Source organism: Haemaphysalis longicornis, unplaced genomic scaffold (assembly GCF_048455015.1).
Source record: "Haemaphysalis longicornis isolate Haplotype H1 unplaced genomic scaffold, Haemaphysalis longicornis Haplotype H1 scaffold_6, whole genome shotgun sequence".
NCBI lineage: Eukaryota > Metazoa > Arthropoda > Arachnida > Ixodida > Ixodidae > Haemaphysalis > Haemaphysalis longicornis.
The window spans coordinates 24,366,947-24,382,600 of NW_027526407.1; the positions used below are offsets into that span (position 1 = coordinate 24,366,947).

The window sequence follows — 15,654 nt, forward strand, 5'->3', positions numbered from 1 at the left end:
TTCAACACATGGTTCACAACCGGCTCTAGCCCCACATTGAAGACAATCGCTACTCCCTGACACGATGTACGGCTTCCGCCCACATCTATCAACCCAAGACATACTACTGCAGCTTAAGGAGAAAGTGCTGGACGACCTTAAAAGCCACAGCAAGCAAGCAGTCCATCTTGGCCTTCGACATTAAGGGGGCATTCGACAACGTTTCTCACTAAGCCATTCTTCAAGGCCTCGCATCTACAAACTGTGGCGAGCGCACATTCCAATACTTCGTCTCCTTTCTAATCCAGCGCCCAGCAACAGTGGGCATCAAGCACCTTCGATCCGACGCATTTCAAACCCTACCAAAGGGCACTCCGCAGGGGTCGGTAGTATCCCCAATACTCTTCAACCTCATCATGAAAGACTTACCACCCCTACTAAAAGCCATCCCGAACATTCGCCACGCAATATACGCGGACGACCTAAGGCTCTGGGTCCCCACTGGATCTCCGGCTGACCAGCAAGACGCACTTCAAGCAGCCATTCAGGTCACCCATCAATACGTGAAAGCCCGAGGACTCGAGTGTGCCCCCGAAAAATCTGCCCTTGTAACCCTGTGCAAAAATCATATAAGAAGCGTCCAGATCCCATATCCGTTCCAGAACTTACCATTAATGAACAACCCGTCCCCAATGTCCCACAACTACACATATTAGGCCTCACCATACCTTAGGATTGCTCAGGCGCCCAGACTATCCTTCCCTTGCAACGGAATCTTAACCAGCTCATTCACCTCATCCACAGGATCTCCCATCAGCGATTTGTGCTACAAGAAGCTGACACCCTGCGCATCATTCACGTCCTCCCCATTAGCCGCGTTACGTACGGGACACCGTATTTGGCCCTGAGACCCGCAGAGAAAGAAAAGCTAAACATCGCCATACGCCAAACCTACAAGGCCGCCCTTGGACTGCCTCGAAAAATAGCAACAAGAAAACTTCTACGGCTCGGCGTCCATAATACATGGGAGGAACTGGAAGAAGCTCATCGTATCTCCCAATTCACGCGACTTGAGTTCACGCCAACCGGCAGGGTACACTTACGTGGCTCGGCTACAGGCCTCCCCCAAATGCGAACACAGGCAACGTGTCCCCCTAACCAACCGGCAGTACATCAAAGTCGCACCCATTCCTAGAAATATGCACCCCATCTATAACAAGGCACGCCGAGAAGCGCGGATACGAGCCCTTACAAAACGCTTCTCGAACTCTCCCTGGACTCGTTACACGGATGCCTCTCCATACCACCAACAACCCTCCCATGCCGTGAGTGTCACCAACGCAACGGTGCGGAACTGACGCCCGCTACAGTTCCCACGACATCTATTGAGGCAGTAGAAGAACTTGCCGTCGCTCTAGCCGCCACCACTGGAAACGACTACCTCATTATAATGACATACTCACAAGCCGCCTGCCGCAACTTCCTGCTAGGTCGCATAGCACCCACGTCCTTAAAAACTCTGCGAAGTGTGCGCCAGCTCCCGGAAATTCACATCGTCTGGACACCCGGAAACGAGTCATTCGAGGGGAACGAGGTGGCACACGCCGCTGCCCGCGTTCATACCTACCGGGCCATTTCTCAAGAATGCGAAATCACGCAGCCTCTTCGCTCTCCCAAGCCCGCTACTCTTAATTCATACACGGACATCCTCCCCCATTACCGCCACGAACGAACGACGACGCTACCCACCACCACATCCCCATTTATCCAGAGCAGAGGCGACTGCCTTTCGACAACTCCAGATAAATTCCTATCCTCACCCCACTATCCTCCACCCCACCCTCTACTACTCTACATGTACTTTCTGCCCCCAACCCGGCACCCTGTCCCACATGGTATAGGAGTGTCAGAAAACCCCATCCCTTACTCCCAATCCTCATCCAACGTACGAGCAGTGGGCGGTCCAGCTGGCCAGCTACGACCTCTCAGTCCAGCGGAGCCTGGTGGAGAGGGCTAAGGCAGCCAGCGCGGACAAGGGCTTCCCGGACTAGAGGAGGCCCCCCACCGGGCGGGCGTACAACCATCAGCACCTGAAGGTCGTATAAATAAAGTTTATTCACTCACTCACTCACTCACTCATTCACCCCGTCACCATACATTTATCTAGTCGGCACTATGTGTGGTCTTTTCTTCCTCATTTCATTTTATGTTGAGGCTGAGTAAGGACAACTATCAGACTTGCTAAGCTTCAGGCTATTCAACTTCCTGGTGAGACGTATCGCAGTCTTCAAAGGTTAATCCCCTCATGTATCATGAATTATACTTACAAATGGCTTAAGTCGACCTACAAGTATTTGAGGCAAGCAACAAACCGGCAGTCTGGGCTAACGTCGTGTAAATACATGCCTATCGCTCGTCTCGTTTGTCCTCTCGACGAGTAACATCAATGGCGACGTCATCATACCTCTCTTAGGCTCAAACTTCGAATCGTCTGCGCAGAGATGTAATCGTCGAAAGTACGCACCCGTGTCGGGAAGCTCCAGCCCCGCCGCTACCAGCATCGGACTGCGTTACTCCTCCTGGCATCCCCTGCTCTTGAGCAGCCGATTGAAGCTAACTAATATAGACGCCCCGCGACCAGTGGAAGATCCCGGGCGTTGTATTGTCGTGTGGCATCCACAGCAACATCGCGGAAAATGCGCGGGAACTGGCAGCGCAAGAGTCCTTTGAAACACATCTCGCGCTTGGAATAAACTCGTGACGTGGTGCCCCCGGGTCTCTCTCTTGCTACGGCGCACACCAGCGAACGTCCTTAAAACACCGTGCCCCACCCTACCCTTTTACGTGGCGGCAAGCCTTTGGGAGCATATTCGTTGCCTTGCGGACATCGCTGCTCCGGGGGCGCTATTCACCAAACTTATCATCACCGGTGGCGACGAAAGCCTCACTGGAGTGGCATAGCCAGAAATATTTTTCGCGTGTTATACGCCACCGGTAAAACGAAACGCAAAAGGGGAGAGATCCTGCACCCCAACAAAATTTTTGTCATTTTTTGTCTTTAATAAACCAGCACCCTTCTTTTTACTACTTTTTCATTCTACCATATCTATTCGGTGAGTAAATAGCATGGGCGATAAAAGGGCGAAAGGAATTTGGAGGGAAGGATGCGGAGCTCAGGAAATTTTGGGCGGTGTTCTGACACCGAAGCATCCCCCCGGTATTCATGTTATCTTGCCCTTTCACCACATCCGCCCATCTGTCGCTGTCGCCCTGAACGAGGCCCCCCTGGCCCAAGAACTGAACAGTAGCACAGCCCCATTCACAGTCCCCTGTGAAAAAGAAGGTGTGTGAGGCGCACTGCCTGCGTATGTGGTCTAATGGCCGACATCCTGAAAACAGAACACCTCACCCTCAATCCTGCTCCGTCTCATTTGTTTACTGTCACGTGACAATATTTGGAACAACGCAAAATATTCACCTCGAAAAATCTTTTCCCAGCACCGAAGGTGTTTGTGGCAGTGAAGTCGCCTGTATATCGCTTTCGTTTATAGAAATAAAAGTCACGCGTTTCTAAAACGTTCCCTATAACACAATTATGGCAATGCAAAATTTATGCATAACACAGCACCTTTTTTTTCCAAAAATAGGATAATGAGAAGATATCTCAAGAAAAAACGTTTGGCATAGCCTTCGTGTTCTTGAATAATTGCTAAACTCACTCTTCCAATGGTTAGTATATGCTCAGTATTACCAGGATCCATACGGGCAACAATTTCCCGCTTCTGAAAGTCGCACAGAAGCAAAATGCTGTGAAATTGCTCAAAGGATGTGCGCTATTTTCTTTGTTTCTAGAAAATATCATTGTTTTTCTAAGCTGACTTTACTTTACGCACTTGTGTTTAGCGGTGTAGGCGACATGTTGATTACAGAAGCCGTATCTCTGACGATGCCGTCGACAAAATTAGAGTACAAATTCAATACAGACCAAGCTAGCAGATGCAAACGTCTCAGAAGGTCTTACGACAATCAGTGAGCAACGTAACACAGTCTTAGAGGACTGCGTTGTTTCAATGAAAGCTGGAAGGATGCTACATGGATGTTCCCGTCAGATTTGTCGATCGATGCTTCAGTAGTATCAAGGACTTGATGTTTGTTGGGGGACTGTGAGTGCTTTGTCTGATCCCATCCCTTTCAGCAGCGCCGAAGAAGCCTTCGCTGACTACACGCGTTATCTGCAACAAATGCACCTGAGGACAGAGGAGGACGAGTTCCTAGGAGTAATTTCACCGTCGGAAGAGTACGGTATAAAAAAGTAAGCTTCATTTCCCCTTCATTTTCCTGTTCTACACGTGACCCACGCATTACAATCTGTTTTCAGCTTTTCAGAACCCAGCCAGATTTGTGCACAGCGCCGCCACGTTAGTTCTAAAATGAACATTTTGGTTCGTGCAACGCCGGCTACTAAGCCCGTTGATCTTCTGCTGGTTGGTGTGCACATTTTTAGGTTATACATAAATGGAATTAGCAACATAGCTCCATGTCGCCTTCTGTTTAGGAGGGCGCGCTGTTAAAAAGATGTGGGGAGTCAGCCGGGGCAAGCAAACAACCCCAGCGAATCTACAGGGCATGGGTGACGAGGGGGGTGGCCGTCTGATTCACGGCTTTCGCCGGAAAGAATCGTAAGAATGAGACAGAGCCTCGAACGAAGCAGCAACAGAAAGCCTTATATTTGAACAGGCAACATACGATACAAGCACGACGACATAAAACTTTAAAGAGAGGGAACTTCGAAACAATTACAAGTGCGAGAGAGTTCAAAGTTCGACAAACTGATAGAATCAAGCAGCGTTAACAATGGATATTACGAGGTCGAGCAGTTTACTAAAGGAAAACAGTTGCATGCATATACAAAGTCCCACAATATTCACCGACCGAGCCCGATGATGCATCGTTGACGAAGGCGATTCGGCTACCTGTGAAGCAATGGTTCGACGTAGGCCCGGCCGTCCGAACACGATCACGGTGACTCAAGACCTGGGAGTACGTTGTAGTCCTCCAAGGCACGGATCGCCGATAGTAGTGCGCACACTGGCAGAACCCGTTGTCACATCCCGACGTCCAAACGTAACTAATTTGTCTCGACTAGTGTTGTCACCTAAATCTCGAAGAATCCGCCACAACAAGCCCAAAAGCCCTCTAAAATCCGTCAAATATTTTGTAATAACCGCCAAAAAATCCGGTGATCAATATCTGTGTTTAGCAGTGTAAACACGGAAAGAAATAAATATACGGAGCAGCCAGGAAGCAATTAAATTAGTCGCGAGTGGCCTGAAGTATTTTCTCAATATTTTGTCTCCGGATTTCAGTTTTTTAAGTTTAAAGTTGTTACTGCATTCTTCTAAAACATTCGTCCCAAAACGGGTTGTAAAATAAATGATGGGCAGAAGACGCTGAATAAACAGACATTTTGGCTAAATTTATTGAACTTAGTTTGAGTGAACTAATTTAATTCATTTTATTAAATTCATTTTAGAAATGAATTCATTTCAGTAAATTCAGTAAATTCATTTCAGTAAATTCATTCAGTAAATTCATTTTAGAAATGAGGAAAATAACAGCACCCCTTGCATGGATATAAAACATAAAAATAGAGGTGTATATTGTTAGGGCGCTTGGTCAAGACCAGGAGAAATTATTGCACTGCTGGAGGCATGCATCTGTTCGAGTAACCTGTCCCCAAGCTGATGTCTTTTCGCCCATGGGTCTGACCACGGCATAACTGTGTCTGGTGCGAGCCTGTTTCTCAGCTTTGCTTTCAGTGTAGTATTGAACCTACTAGACAACTGTAAACGAAGCTCTGTTTTTATTTAATGCTTGTGTGTTGATAATGACCTTACTTGATAAATTATTCTGTTATATTCTGCGAGTGAAACTGTTGTATGCTTAGAAAGAAATGTCAGCGCATACGGTTTGCAATTTCCTAATTGTGTAAAGCGATACCGTGAACGTTGAATGTATTCATTTTCCCTCTGTATGCAAATATTTACTTCTTTTCTGTTTCTTTGTCAACTTTTATGTTTTCGCTGACCACCGCTTGAAGATTCCAATGCGGGGTACTGCGGTTCTGTCGGGCTGCCATTACGACAGCTCTTTATGGAGGCCGCCAACATCATGTATTCACGATGAGATGTGAATAAATATATTATTAGCAAAACGTTATATTACTACATTGCAGGAAGGGGGTGGAGATTGGCCGGCCAGTGAAGATACTAGGCACCAATGACGACCACAACTTGGAGCTGGACATTGAGGCACTCAGTCGAATTCTCCTGGCCGACGATGTGAAAGACAAACCTGTCGTGGTGGTTTCGGTGGCCGGCGCTTTAGCTAAAGACAAGTCCTTCCTGTTGAAATTTTTGCTGCAGTATATGCACTGTGGCGGCCAAGACGACTGGATGGACGACACTAAAGTTGCGCTGGGAGGCTTGTTTGATCGTGAGGGTGGCGACGGCGACGCAACGGGTGTCATGCTCTGGAACCAAGTCTTCTCGGTGAGAAGCAACGATTTCTCCTTTCATGTTGACTATGACGGGCACTATCTTAATGCAGATACTCCGCAGGTAACCACAAGCCAGGGCCAGGAACTGGCCGTGCTTTTCATGTACACTCAAGGGACTTGCGATGGCGTGTCCGCCATGGAGGACTGTGCCAAAAGTTTCACCCTGAGTACTGTGACCAGTTCGGTGCAAGTGTATAGCGTCTCGCAGAACATCACAGAAGATGACTTGCAGAACCTGCAGCTCTGCATTGATGAGTTTGAAAGGCTAGTGAAGCAGGTGCGGTGGAGTACGCCAAGCATGCTCGACAGACACTAATCTGCGCTACTTCTTTTTTCCCAGGGCAAGAGCGATAAACCTTTCCAGAAGCTTATGTTCCTAGTCAGGGACTGGTGCGACCCCTACGATGCGCCATACGGCGCGGAAGGAGGCCAAATCATCCTCGACAGGCGGCTCCAGATCTCCGAGGGGCAGCTCAAAGAACTGCAGCAACTGCGGAGCCGCATCCATTCATACTTCACAGAGATTGGCTGTTTCCTCATGCGATCCCCTGGTCCGAAGGTATGCTTTGTTGTGCTGTCGTGCGACCTCTTAGGATGAATGCTTATGACAGAGAAAATAATAAAGGCATGTTTAGGGGCTAGTTGGTACAGTTTTGAATTCGATAATAACGTGCGCTGCATATTTGGACGGGGGACACGGACAGTGAAAAAGACAAACCATACGATGGTGCGCAAGCTAGAAACTGGTTTATTGAAAGCTTTATCGTTATTTATAAGCATGCGTTGGTGAGTGTACATTAATAGGGTAAACATGATATCTTCGTGCGCGTGCGCTCATGTGCAATTAGACTTTTCTTTCATCATTTTTATCTCTTTTTCTGTGAGCGTTATTGTGGGCACGCTGGTACGTTTCTCAGGTTCCACAGACAGCATACTGAAGGCCTCAATCACTTCCCGAACCCTTCGGTCCTTCGAGCGTGACAGCACACTTGCTTGCTTTAGCTTGGGTCTACATCCGCTTGGGTTTACACGCACAAGGGCAGGGATCTTGTGGCGTAAAGCACGTCAACAAATTTGTCGACTGCGCAGTTGGAGTTGTCTACAAAATTCCATTTCCCTGCGGCGCATCCTACATTGGACAAACGGGCCGATGTTTAAATGAGAGATTGCGGGAGCACAACAATGCTGGTAATCAATTACAATCTCCAGGCCACCTTGCAGCCCACTGCTCAAAATGCGGATGTAAACCCAAGCCGTTTACTTTCTGCTTTCTTTCCGTCGGAAAGAAAGCATAACAGTCCTAGCCAGGCCCCCCGGGAAGAGGAACGTTGCCGCCGAAGGCCATGGCTTGCAGACGAAACAGTTACCGCTGCCATCGTGAGAGCGTCTTGACCACACCGGTGCCTAGCTCATACTCTGTGAAGCAATGGCTACGTCACGAAAAAATGAAAAGTAACCGGGAGAGCGAAATGCCAGCTCTATCTACTTATTTCCAAGCAAATACCGCATCGTTGCTCGTCGAGGAAACACCGAGAGAGCTGCTAAACGTGAGATATTTTAGTTTAAACAGAATTTCGTTCAGCCTTTAGTGTCCCTTTAACCCCACTTTAACAGCAGAGCTGTTGAAGCTTTTTGTTCCGCCGTTGAGGGTTAGCAGAAATAATACCAGAACATCCCGAGCAGATGCGAGCCTGCGCCTCGTAAGGACCGCCCCGAGTGGTCCAGGTTTGCTCGCGGGCTCGCGCCGCGCCAGGAGGAAGGGGGAGGAAAACGGAATACCAAGAAAATATACCGAGTGCCTTTCTTATAGGTATTTTACTGCTTTCCTTATGCATTATGATGGTAGCTGTGGACCCATTGTAGATATCCTCTGGTATTCTTACATAATGCTCATCTACCCCCTGGTTCCGTAATGCCTGAATGACTGCTGAGGTTTCGAGCGAGTCAAAGGCTTTCTCGTAATCTATGAAGGCTATATATAGGGGTTCAGTATAGTCAGTGCACTTCTCCTTCACCTGATTGATCGTGTGAATATGGTGAGGGTCGCTCGTTTTCGGCAAGCTGGGCCTTCGAGAACGCTGTCCAGCGTTCATGGCGGAATCTCCAGCGTACGGCTCTTCTCGCCAGTTCACGTGCGCTTGCGTCTGAAGTGGGGAGCACATTTGCAATGTCCGAGCTCATGCCACAGACGGCGAGTTCCCGAAACCGGTTTACGCTGTTTCTAGCGCGTGCTAACCAGTTTGGGTGTGATGTGAAAGGCTGCGGACAAAACCATTCGGGATTGCCATGTGTCCGACGACGGGAGAGGGCCGCCGGCTCTGCTGTTTCCCCAGCCTTGCCCTGGTAATGCAGGCTGCGCCAATTTTTAGGGGCGAAGCTCCTTAAAGGGGCCCTGAAAGGCATTTTGAGCAAACTAAATGAACTAGCGCACTCGTTAGATTGGGTCGTCAACGTCAGCTGTGCCAAGTATTACTCTTTTACGCGCAGCGGAAAGCTCACACTTTTGTTGCAAAGTCTGTCGCTTTTTTCTCACCCTTCCCTTCGTATTTTTGGACGCCGCCATCTTCACATGTCTACATCACCAATTCCCAGATGTTCGTCATGAGCTAGACATCCTGCTATTGGGCGGCTTTTTCACGCACTTCCGGCAATTGAGATGCGTCGTCTGCTCAGCGTCGGCTCGCCGGCTGATCTGCCAGCGGAGTGCCGGAGTACTTGGACATTTTACGACAAACGAAACAAGTGTAAACAAACGCTTAACCGTGTGTATTGAATGCAACACGGCCATAACACGACATGGATTTTATCTTACGTGAGTACGCACCATAAAGAAAGCCCCGTGGCACTTCTTTCGTGCAATCGCAGACAACACCCTGAGCCGAATGTCCGGGTTTGACGCGTACATTTTATTCAACTTCAAAACAATCCAGAGATGCGTTTCGAACGAACGCAACGTCACAACATGCGTTGCAATTCTGAACCGCGATTGACAGACGATGGGTTGCCTCCTCCTGCCCGTTGTAAATTCGGCACTCACCTTTCCGGGACGAACAGCAAGCCACTGAACTCTGGCACGCAAGCGAGAAGGCTTTTAGCCAGGCACACTACACATACCCCATGCGAGGTTGAGTCGTACGTCGTTCGAGAAAGATAATCCAGACCATGGGAAGCACTATCCACCCGCAGTACAACGTCGCATTTCATCGCGAAACGAACGCGTCCACTACACACAGGAGGCGATGCACACACAGACACACAGCTTCGGTAGAGTGTACTAGAAGTCGCTGCATTGGCTTAGCTGCAGGCTTCGTTCGGACAGTCAGCGATGCTACGACGATACAAAGCTGCGTGATGGCGACGTGCTAACCACTTCACGTATTTAAAAACACAGGGGCAAAGAACTTGGTTCATCGGAAGCAAAAAATCTTTCCTCCATTGTTGTGCCTGAAATATACTGGCTAGTGTGCCGAGCGCGGGCTCCAGGCGGGCGCCGGGAGCGATGTACGCGGCCGGCTGCCGCTTGGGACGCTGCCGTGCGGTAGTGTGCGCGTTCGCCCGGCCCGAGCAGATCTCGCGGTTGCCTCCGCGCTGCGTAGCAGACGGCAGCGGCAGAACTTTCCAATCCCGCTTGCGGCGAAAGCAAGCGAAAGCGACGGGAATTCTGTCGCGCGACGAAAATTTCTCCCGACCATTCGACAAACACGATCGTCGCGCGACAAAGTGACGGAATTCCCATCGCTTTCGCTCGCTTTCGTCGCAAGTGCGAACGGGCCTTTATGCGCAATCTCCGCCCCACATAAAACAAGCTCTTGCTTGTCGCCTGAGCATACGGTTGATATCTGACTACGTTACACTGTGCTTGCCAGTGTATTTAAACGATGTCACTAGGTTTGAAACGTACGCGCTCGGCGTGCAGCTTAGTAAACGCAAGCGGTCTCACATACGCACGCTATTTTGCTGCTAATAGAGTTTTAGTACAGCGTTTGTGGCCTTTGCATACGCTAAACGCTAAATTTTTGCGTCCCGCTACGTAAACACCGCGAGGGGAGTTTGTTTTAGTAGAGCGTCTCATCAGTTTTGCGTAGCGACACACTAATGCATACGGCGCCATCTGTCAAATGTTTTCCGAAATGTCTCGCCGGCTGATCTGCTAGCGGAGTGCCGGAGTGTTTGGACATTTTACGACTATCCAAACAAGTGCAAACAAACGCTTTCCCATCAGTGTTGAATGCAACACATGGGTGCAGCTTGCCAGAACACGGGTTCTCGCTGATCGAGTGCGGCGTTGGTTTGCTCTGCGCCTTCCCGTTCATCGCCGCTGATAAAGCGATCCGATCCGGCGCGTTTTGTGCACGGGTTCTGTGTCGGTTGAAAATGTCTTTTTTCACATGCCGCCGGTAGTAGGAATTATAACCGCCGAAAAATAACACCCGGCACCAGCGGGGCCACATCTGAGACCGCGCTTTTTGGATAAACAGTGCGCGGTGCACCAAAGGGAACGAGCGCACGATTCTCCCCGCGCGGCTGCGAGTTCGCCGCCGATACCAACTGCAGCTACCTACACCGCGAAAGGGCAAGGCCAGGCCGCACACATGCGGCCAGGTCTTTCGTTCGCTTTTCCAGCCTTTAGAGGAGTGTCCATGGTGTCTACAAAGATGAAAAAGCCGAAAGAGCTGGCGCGTAGCAGACGGCAGTCTGTGGGAGCGCAATAGAGGAAGTACGTCACCGCTGAGGAGCGGAGCATCATGGGAGGGGAGGCCAACAGCGAAGAAACAGTTGAAAGGAGGAGGAAATACGGCGCGACGATTATGCGCGGTTTTTGATTTACGATTTCTCAGCTAATACTCATCGCTTTAACAAAATTCTTGCAGGAGGAGATTGCTAATACATTGCTTTATTTGGTTACATGTACATCCATGCATCGGCGGAAGGCATTTCAGGACCCCTTTAAGTCATGGGTCTGTCCATCCCTTGTGGCTCGTGGTACGTGACCGCCGCATGCTTTCGGATATGTCGCAAAGTGGGCCGCGTTGCACGCACAAGAACCGGCTGCAACCGGCAGTGCAAACTCGGCACCGGGAGCGCGAGCTTGTCTGTGTTCGCCAACGGAGGCGCGAGCGCACGTGCACTGCGAGGGGGAGATCACGCAAGAGATCACGCCACGAACGCAGGCAGTCGTTCTCGGAGATCGAACGAGACGCAAGGACCTTTGCTCGTTTCCTCTCGTCTTGTTCGGGCACAAGTTCGCCCTAAATAAAAGTTCTTTCTTTACCGTTGTGTCCCATCCTACGTGACAAATTGTGGTGGAGGTGCGGGGTAGTCCTCGATGGCGCGGGGTCTTTCACCACGTCTGGGCCTGGGAGCATTGACTCCGAAAATAAAAGTTGATTTGTACAATGTACGCACACAGTCTTACGTCTTCCTTAATGATGTAATGGGCGAACTTTCACGGGAGAGTTACGGTTACCGATGATCTCCCCCTCTCGAGCTTCGCCCCACTTATCATCATTCATTCCGTGGATATGGCGTGATTTTTTGCTTGAACCGCACAGTCCCAATACCTACTCCTGTGCTGCTTGCCTCCTCGACAATTTCTATCACACTTCTTGGCCTACCATATTTCACATTTCCGCTTCGGCGATGACTATAGTTTTGTGGTAACGCTCCGCGGAGAAACTAAAAGCGCGAATGGCTCTGCTGTTAAAACTGGTCCTTATAGTTATTGCTGTTGACAAACGTCTAATGGAGTTGGAGTTGGTGAAGTTGGTGCCTTTTCGAGTACGGAAAGCAGCGAGCCACTACAGCTTCCATTACGCGAGACACACGGTCGACTTGCACTTTCAACGGTTTACCTCCACTTTCAATGGTTTTGCTCGCCACCTCCTCCTGTAAAAGAGTCGCGATGTCGTCTTCTCGTAAAAATAAAAGGATTCATCACTACCGTTAGGCCGCCTACGCTTCTTTCCTTTCCATCTGAATAAAACTGCTTGCAGGAACTTTTTTCAATCCGGTAGGCTGAAGTCGCAGATACTTTGAAAGCTAGGAGGACACATTTGAAGGGTGCTAGAACCAGCCATCCTCTGTCACGTGAAGTCCTGCATTGTTTTTTTTTTGCACCCTCCAACGTAATCTTACAGCACTGTGCATGTTTACCAGTGCTAGCGAGACACATGCCTGCTCAGCTCTGACGCTTCCCTTATAAAATCCCGCCCAACCAGACACAGATCCTGCCTGTGCTCAGCATTACTTCCCTACTCAGAAAGGCGCGGCGGTTTCTGTACCTCCTCCCACCGTATCTCCTTTTTAGTGTTGGGACAAATAATGCCGTCCGTCGTCAGAACTACTGTTGAAGAAAAGAGTAAGGAATCGGTTTTTGGTAGTAGGGGAAGCCCATACTAGCTCGTTTGTTGGGTTGGGTGTTCTGTACAACAGGCATTTGTAGACGTAGGGCAGCATTGCGTCATAGTACGTCTGGGTTTGTAGGCGCAGATAAAGGCGTCCATCTTTGTTGTTGGGACCGACACCAGGGAAGGAGGCATGGCTGAGGCCTTTTTTATGAAGTTATAAAGGATATCTATATACCTGCTTCTGAGTTTGAGGTAGGTGAGAATTTTTCATAGGTTATTTCCGTTACGTCGACTTGGAGGTGTCTTACCGGAGCAGCACCCCAACCTCTGTGCTTGCTCAAATAAATGTTTATTCTCCCTTTCAGATCGCTCGGAACGCCCTGGCAGCTGTCGAAAGTTAGCTTGGCGTATTATCCGTGCGATATGGATAGTATTGATGGTGGGTAGCCATCGTTGAGAGGTGCCCACATGAGGCTAGCAGCGACCCTCAAACATTGTCCCCGGACTGAGGCCCTAAGGCAGAGCGTGATGCTCATCGCATGGGTCGGAAGCAACAACTGAAGGAGTTTCGCAGTTCTCGTCCCAACTTTCCTCGTCCCGCTCCTGATCTTACACGCCACAAAGACACTTACATCCACCAGGTGCAGACACTCTCCCTCCGTTGCGACCTGATTCTCCATCGTATTATGACCTAAACTGGGATGCCACACTGTCAGGTTGCGGTGTCCATCCCGACGTACAACACAGTTGCTGGACTTTTTCTTGCACCATGCATCACCCCATTTTCCTCACCCCACTTTTCGCTCCCCTTTCCATAAACCTTCAACGGCCGGGCCTCTACTCCACTGGATCTTCGCCCGATCCTCTGGCATCGCCTCTCCCGCCACAATTTCCATATACGTGAGCCTGAATCCTGCAGAGCACCCGATTAAGCGCATTCTCGGCCCACTAAATCTCCCTTTTCGCTTCGAATAAAACTTTGTTTCGCTCTCTCTCCATCCTGTGTTATCTTGGAGACATATTCGCTGGAAGTTAGTAAATACTACGATGATGATGCTGTTGATAATGGAGATGATGACCGTGGTCGCAGTAAAACCTGCGCCGGCTGTGCTTGCAGCGAGTGCTAAATACGGTTTCGTTTTGGGTGGTAGTGGCGAGTGTGGCGAACGTCAGCGGGATTTCTTGGATGTTGCGAGGTACCAAATCGGGAACCCTGGTTTACGTTAAGCCGCTGCGTCCACGTATCTGCTGAAGGAGTTGGTCACGTAGGGTCTAAGAAGATATCGTAAACACTGTGTTCGGCGGCCTTTATTGTTAACGCGATGGTTATGGCATAGAATTGGGGTTATTTTGAGGCTGGAAGCGACGTTCGGTGAACGCAAGTGGGCGATCCCAGAAAAGCGTCGGCTAGCTGGGATTTCAGAATTTGGGTCAGTCTACTATGAAGGCCGACATGCAGGAGCTGCTTAGCCCGGGTACAAGGTTTATTTAGTCTGTCTTGCGGGTCAGAGCTTAGAGTTTTCAGTGTTTGGGGACTTCAGCTGGCTATGTGATGTTTCGTGTCATGTGTGGCTGTCGAGGAGTTATAGGTGGATGCGACTTGTACCTTCTCCCGCTGGGTCATGGCGGTGCGTACAATCGGACGAATGGAATTAACTATATAGTTGTTTGGTATAATTGCATTGCCGCAGGGGTGCGATTCGAGGGTATTGACTTGAGGAGCGGGAACTGTACTGATCGCACCAACACGTTAGGTGATGTGCACTTCCTTGTCTCCCCTGTTTTGTTGTATGCTTAGCCCATCTCTACCAACTCGACCAAATCATTACAGAAGTGGACTCGCGCTGAGTGTGTGGTAAGGGCAGTACCGCGCTCGTTGGTATTTGCACCTCCTTACCACTTCTATTTAAAGAAGACCTCAAAAGCATGTGCAGCTTTCCCGCTCATGGCAGTCATTTCAACAGTGATTACTCCGTAGTTATTAAGCAAAATGAAAATTTTTGTCGCGCAGCTAGTTTTGGGGGCTAAAACTTTCTTTGTGCACAATTTCAAGTCTAGCACGTTGCGCAAGTAAGCTCCAGAGCCATTGACACTATCCCATACAAATGCATAAGAAGTAAGATTTGACAGCGAAAAACACAAAAAATATTCAGATTCCTGGAAACTTATTTTAGTTTTCATCTCCATGTTGCCTTCTTGCTTTGTTCCAAATATTACTTTCCTGAAGTGATTTTCCTAGGTTCCAGAGAGGTCGGAAGTGTGAGCGGGAAAGGTGGGGTTGTAGAAGTGCACATAATGTACATACTTTCTTTGTGCTTTACCTCTTGAGGTTGAAATGATTGCTTCGAGAACAATGCGGTCTGAAAAGAATCATCTTTGCCTGTCGCACACGGTGCAAATGTACTTTCAGGGTAGGAAGTATCATCGCGGTGATTTCATGCTGTCGCAGGTTGCCACATCAACGTCGTTCGACGGCCCTCTCTCAGACATCGAAGATGACTTCAAGAAGCAGCTTCAAGACTTCGTGTCGTGTCTACTGGCGCCAGAGAATCTTTTGGTGAAGAAAATCAATGGCAAAGAGATATCTTGCCAAGACTTGATGACCTATTTTCTGGTGAGACACGCCTCCTGCTCACATATCAGGCCTTACCGAGCTCCTCTCTTTCAGCTCTACGTTACTGCTCTCGAGGAACAAAACCTACCGGAACCAGGTTCTGTGCTTGAGGTTTGTAACGTAAATTTCCTCGCAACTTCGGAGGGTTATATTAG

At 49.3% G+C, this 15,654-nt stretch overlaps 1 protein-coding gene across 5 annotated transcripts in view; it reads left to right on the forward strand.

Moving 5' to 3' along the window:
• The window catches only part of LOC144142311 (atlastin-3-like), a 90,276-nt gene that overhangs the window by 53,373 nt on the left and 21,249 nt on the right, over window positions 1-15,654 (forward strand). For 3 of the 5 annotated variants that reach the window (XM_077673717.1, XM_077673715.1, XM_077673718.1), the window contains 6 exons: window positions 4,175-4,291; window positions 6,215-6,530; window positions 6,600-6,815; window positions 6,879-7,097; window positions 15,335-15,499; window positions 15,554-15,610. In XM_077673717.1, coding sequence (XP_077529843.1) covers window positions 4,175-4,291; window positions 6,215-6,530; window positions 6,600-6,815; window positions 6,879-7,097; window positions 15,335-15,499; window positions 15,554-15,610 — 1,090 coding nt within the window. The remainder of the gene's footprint in view (window positions 1-4,174; window positions 4,292-6,214; window positions 6,531-6,599; window positions 6,816-6,878; window positions 7,098-15,334; window positions 15,500-15,553; window positions 15,611-15,654) is intronic. The other 2 variants (XM_077673716.1, XM_077673719.1) reach the window with 1 other exon arrangement.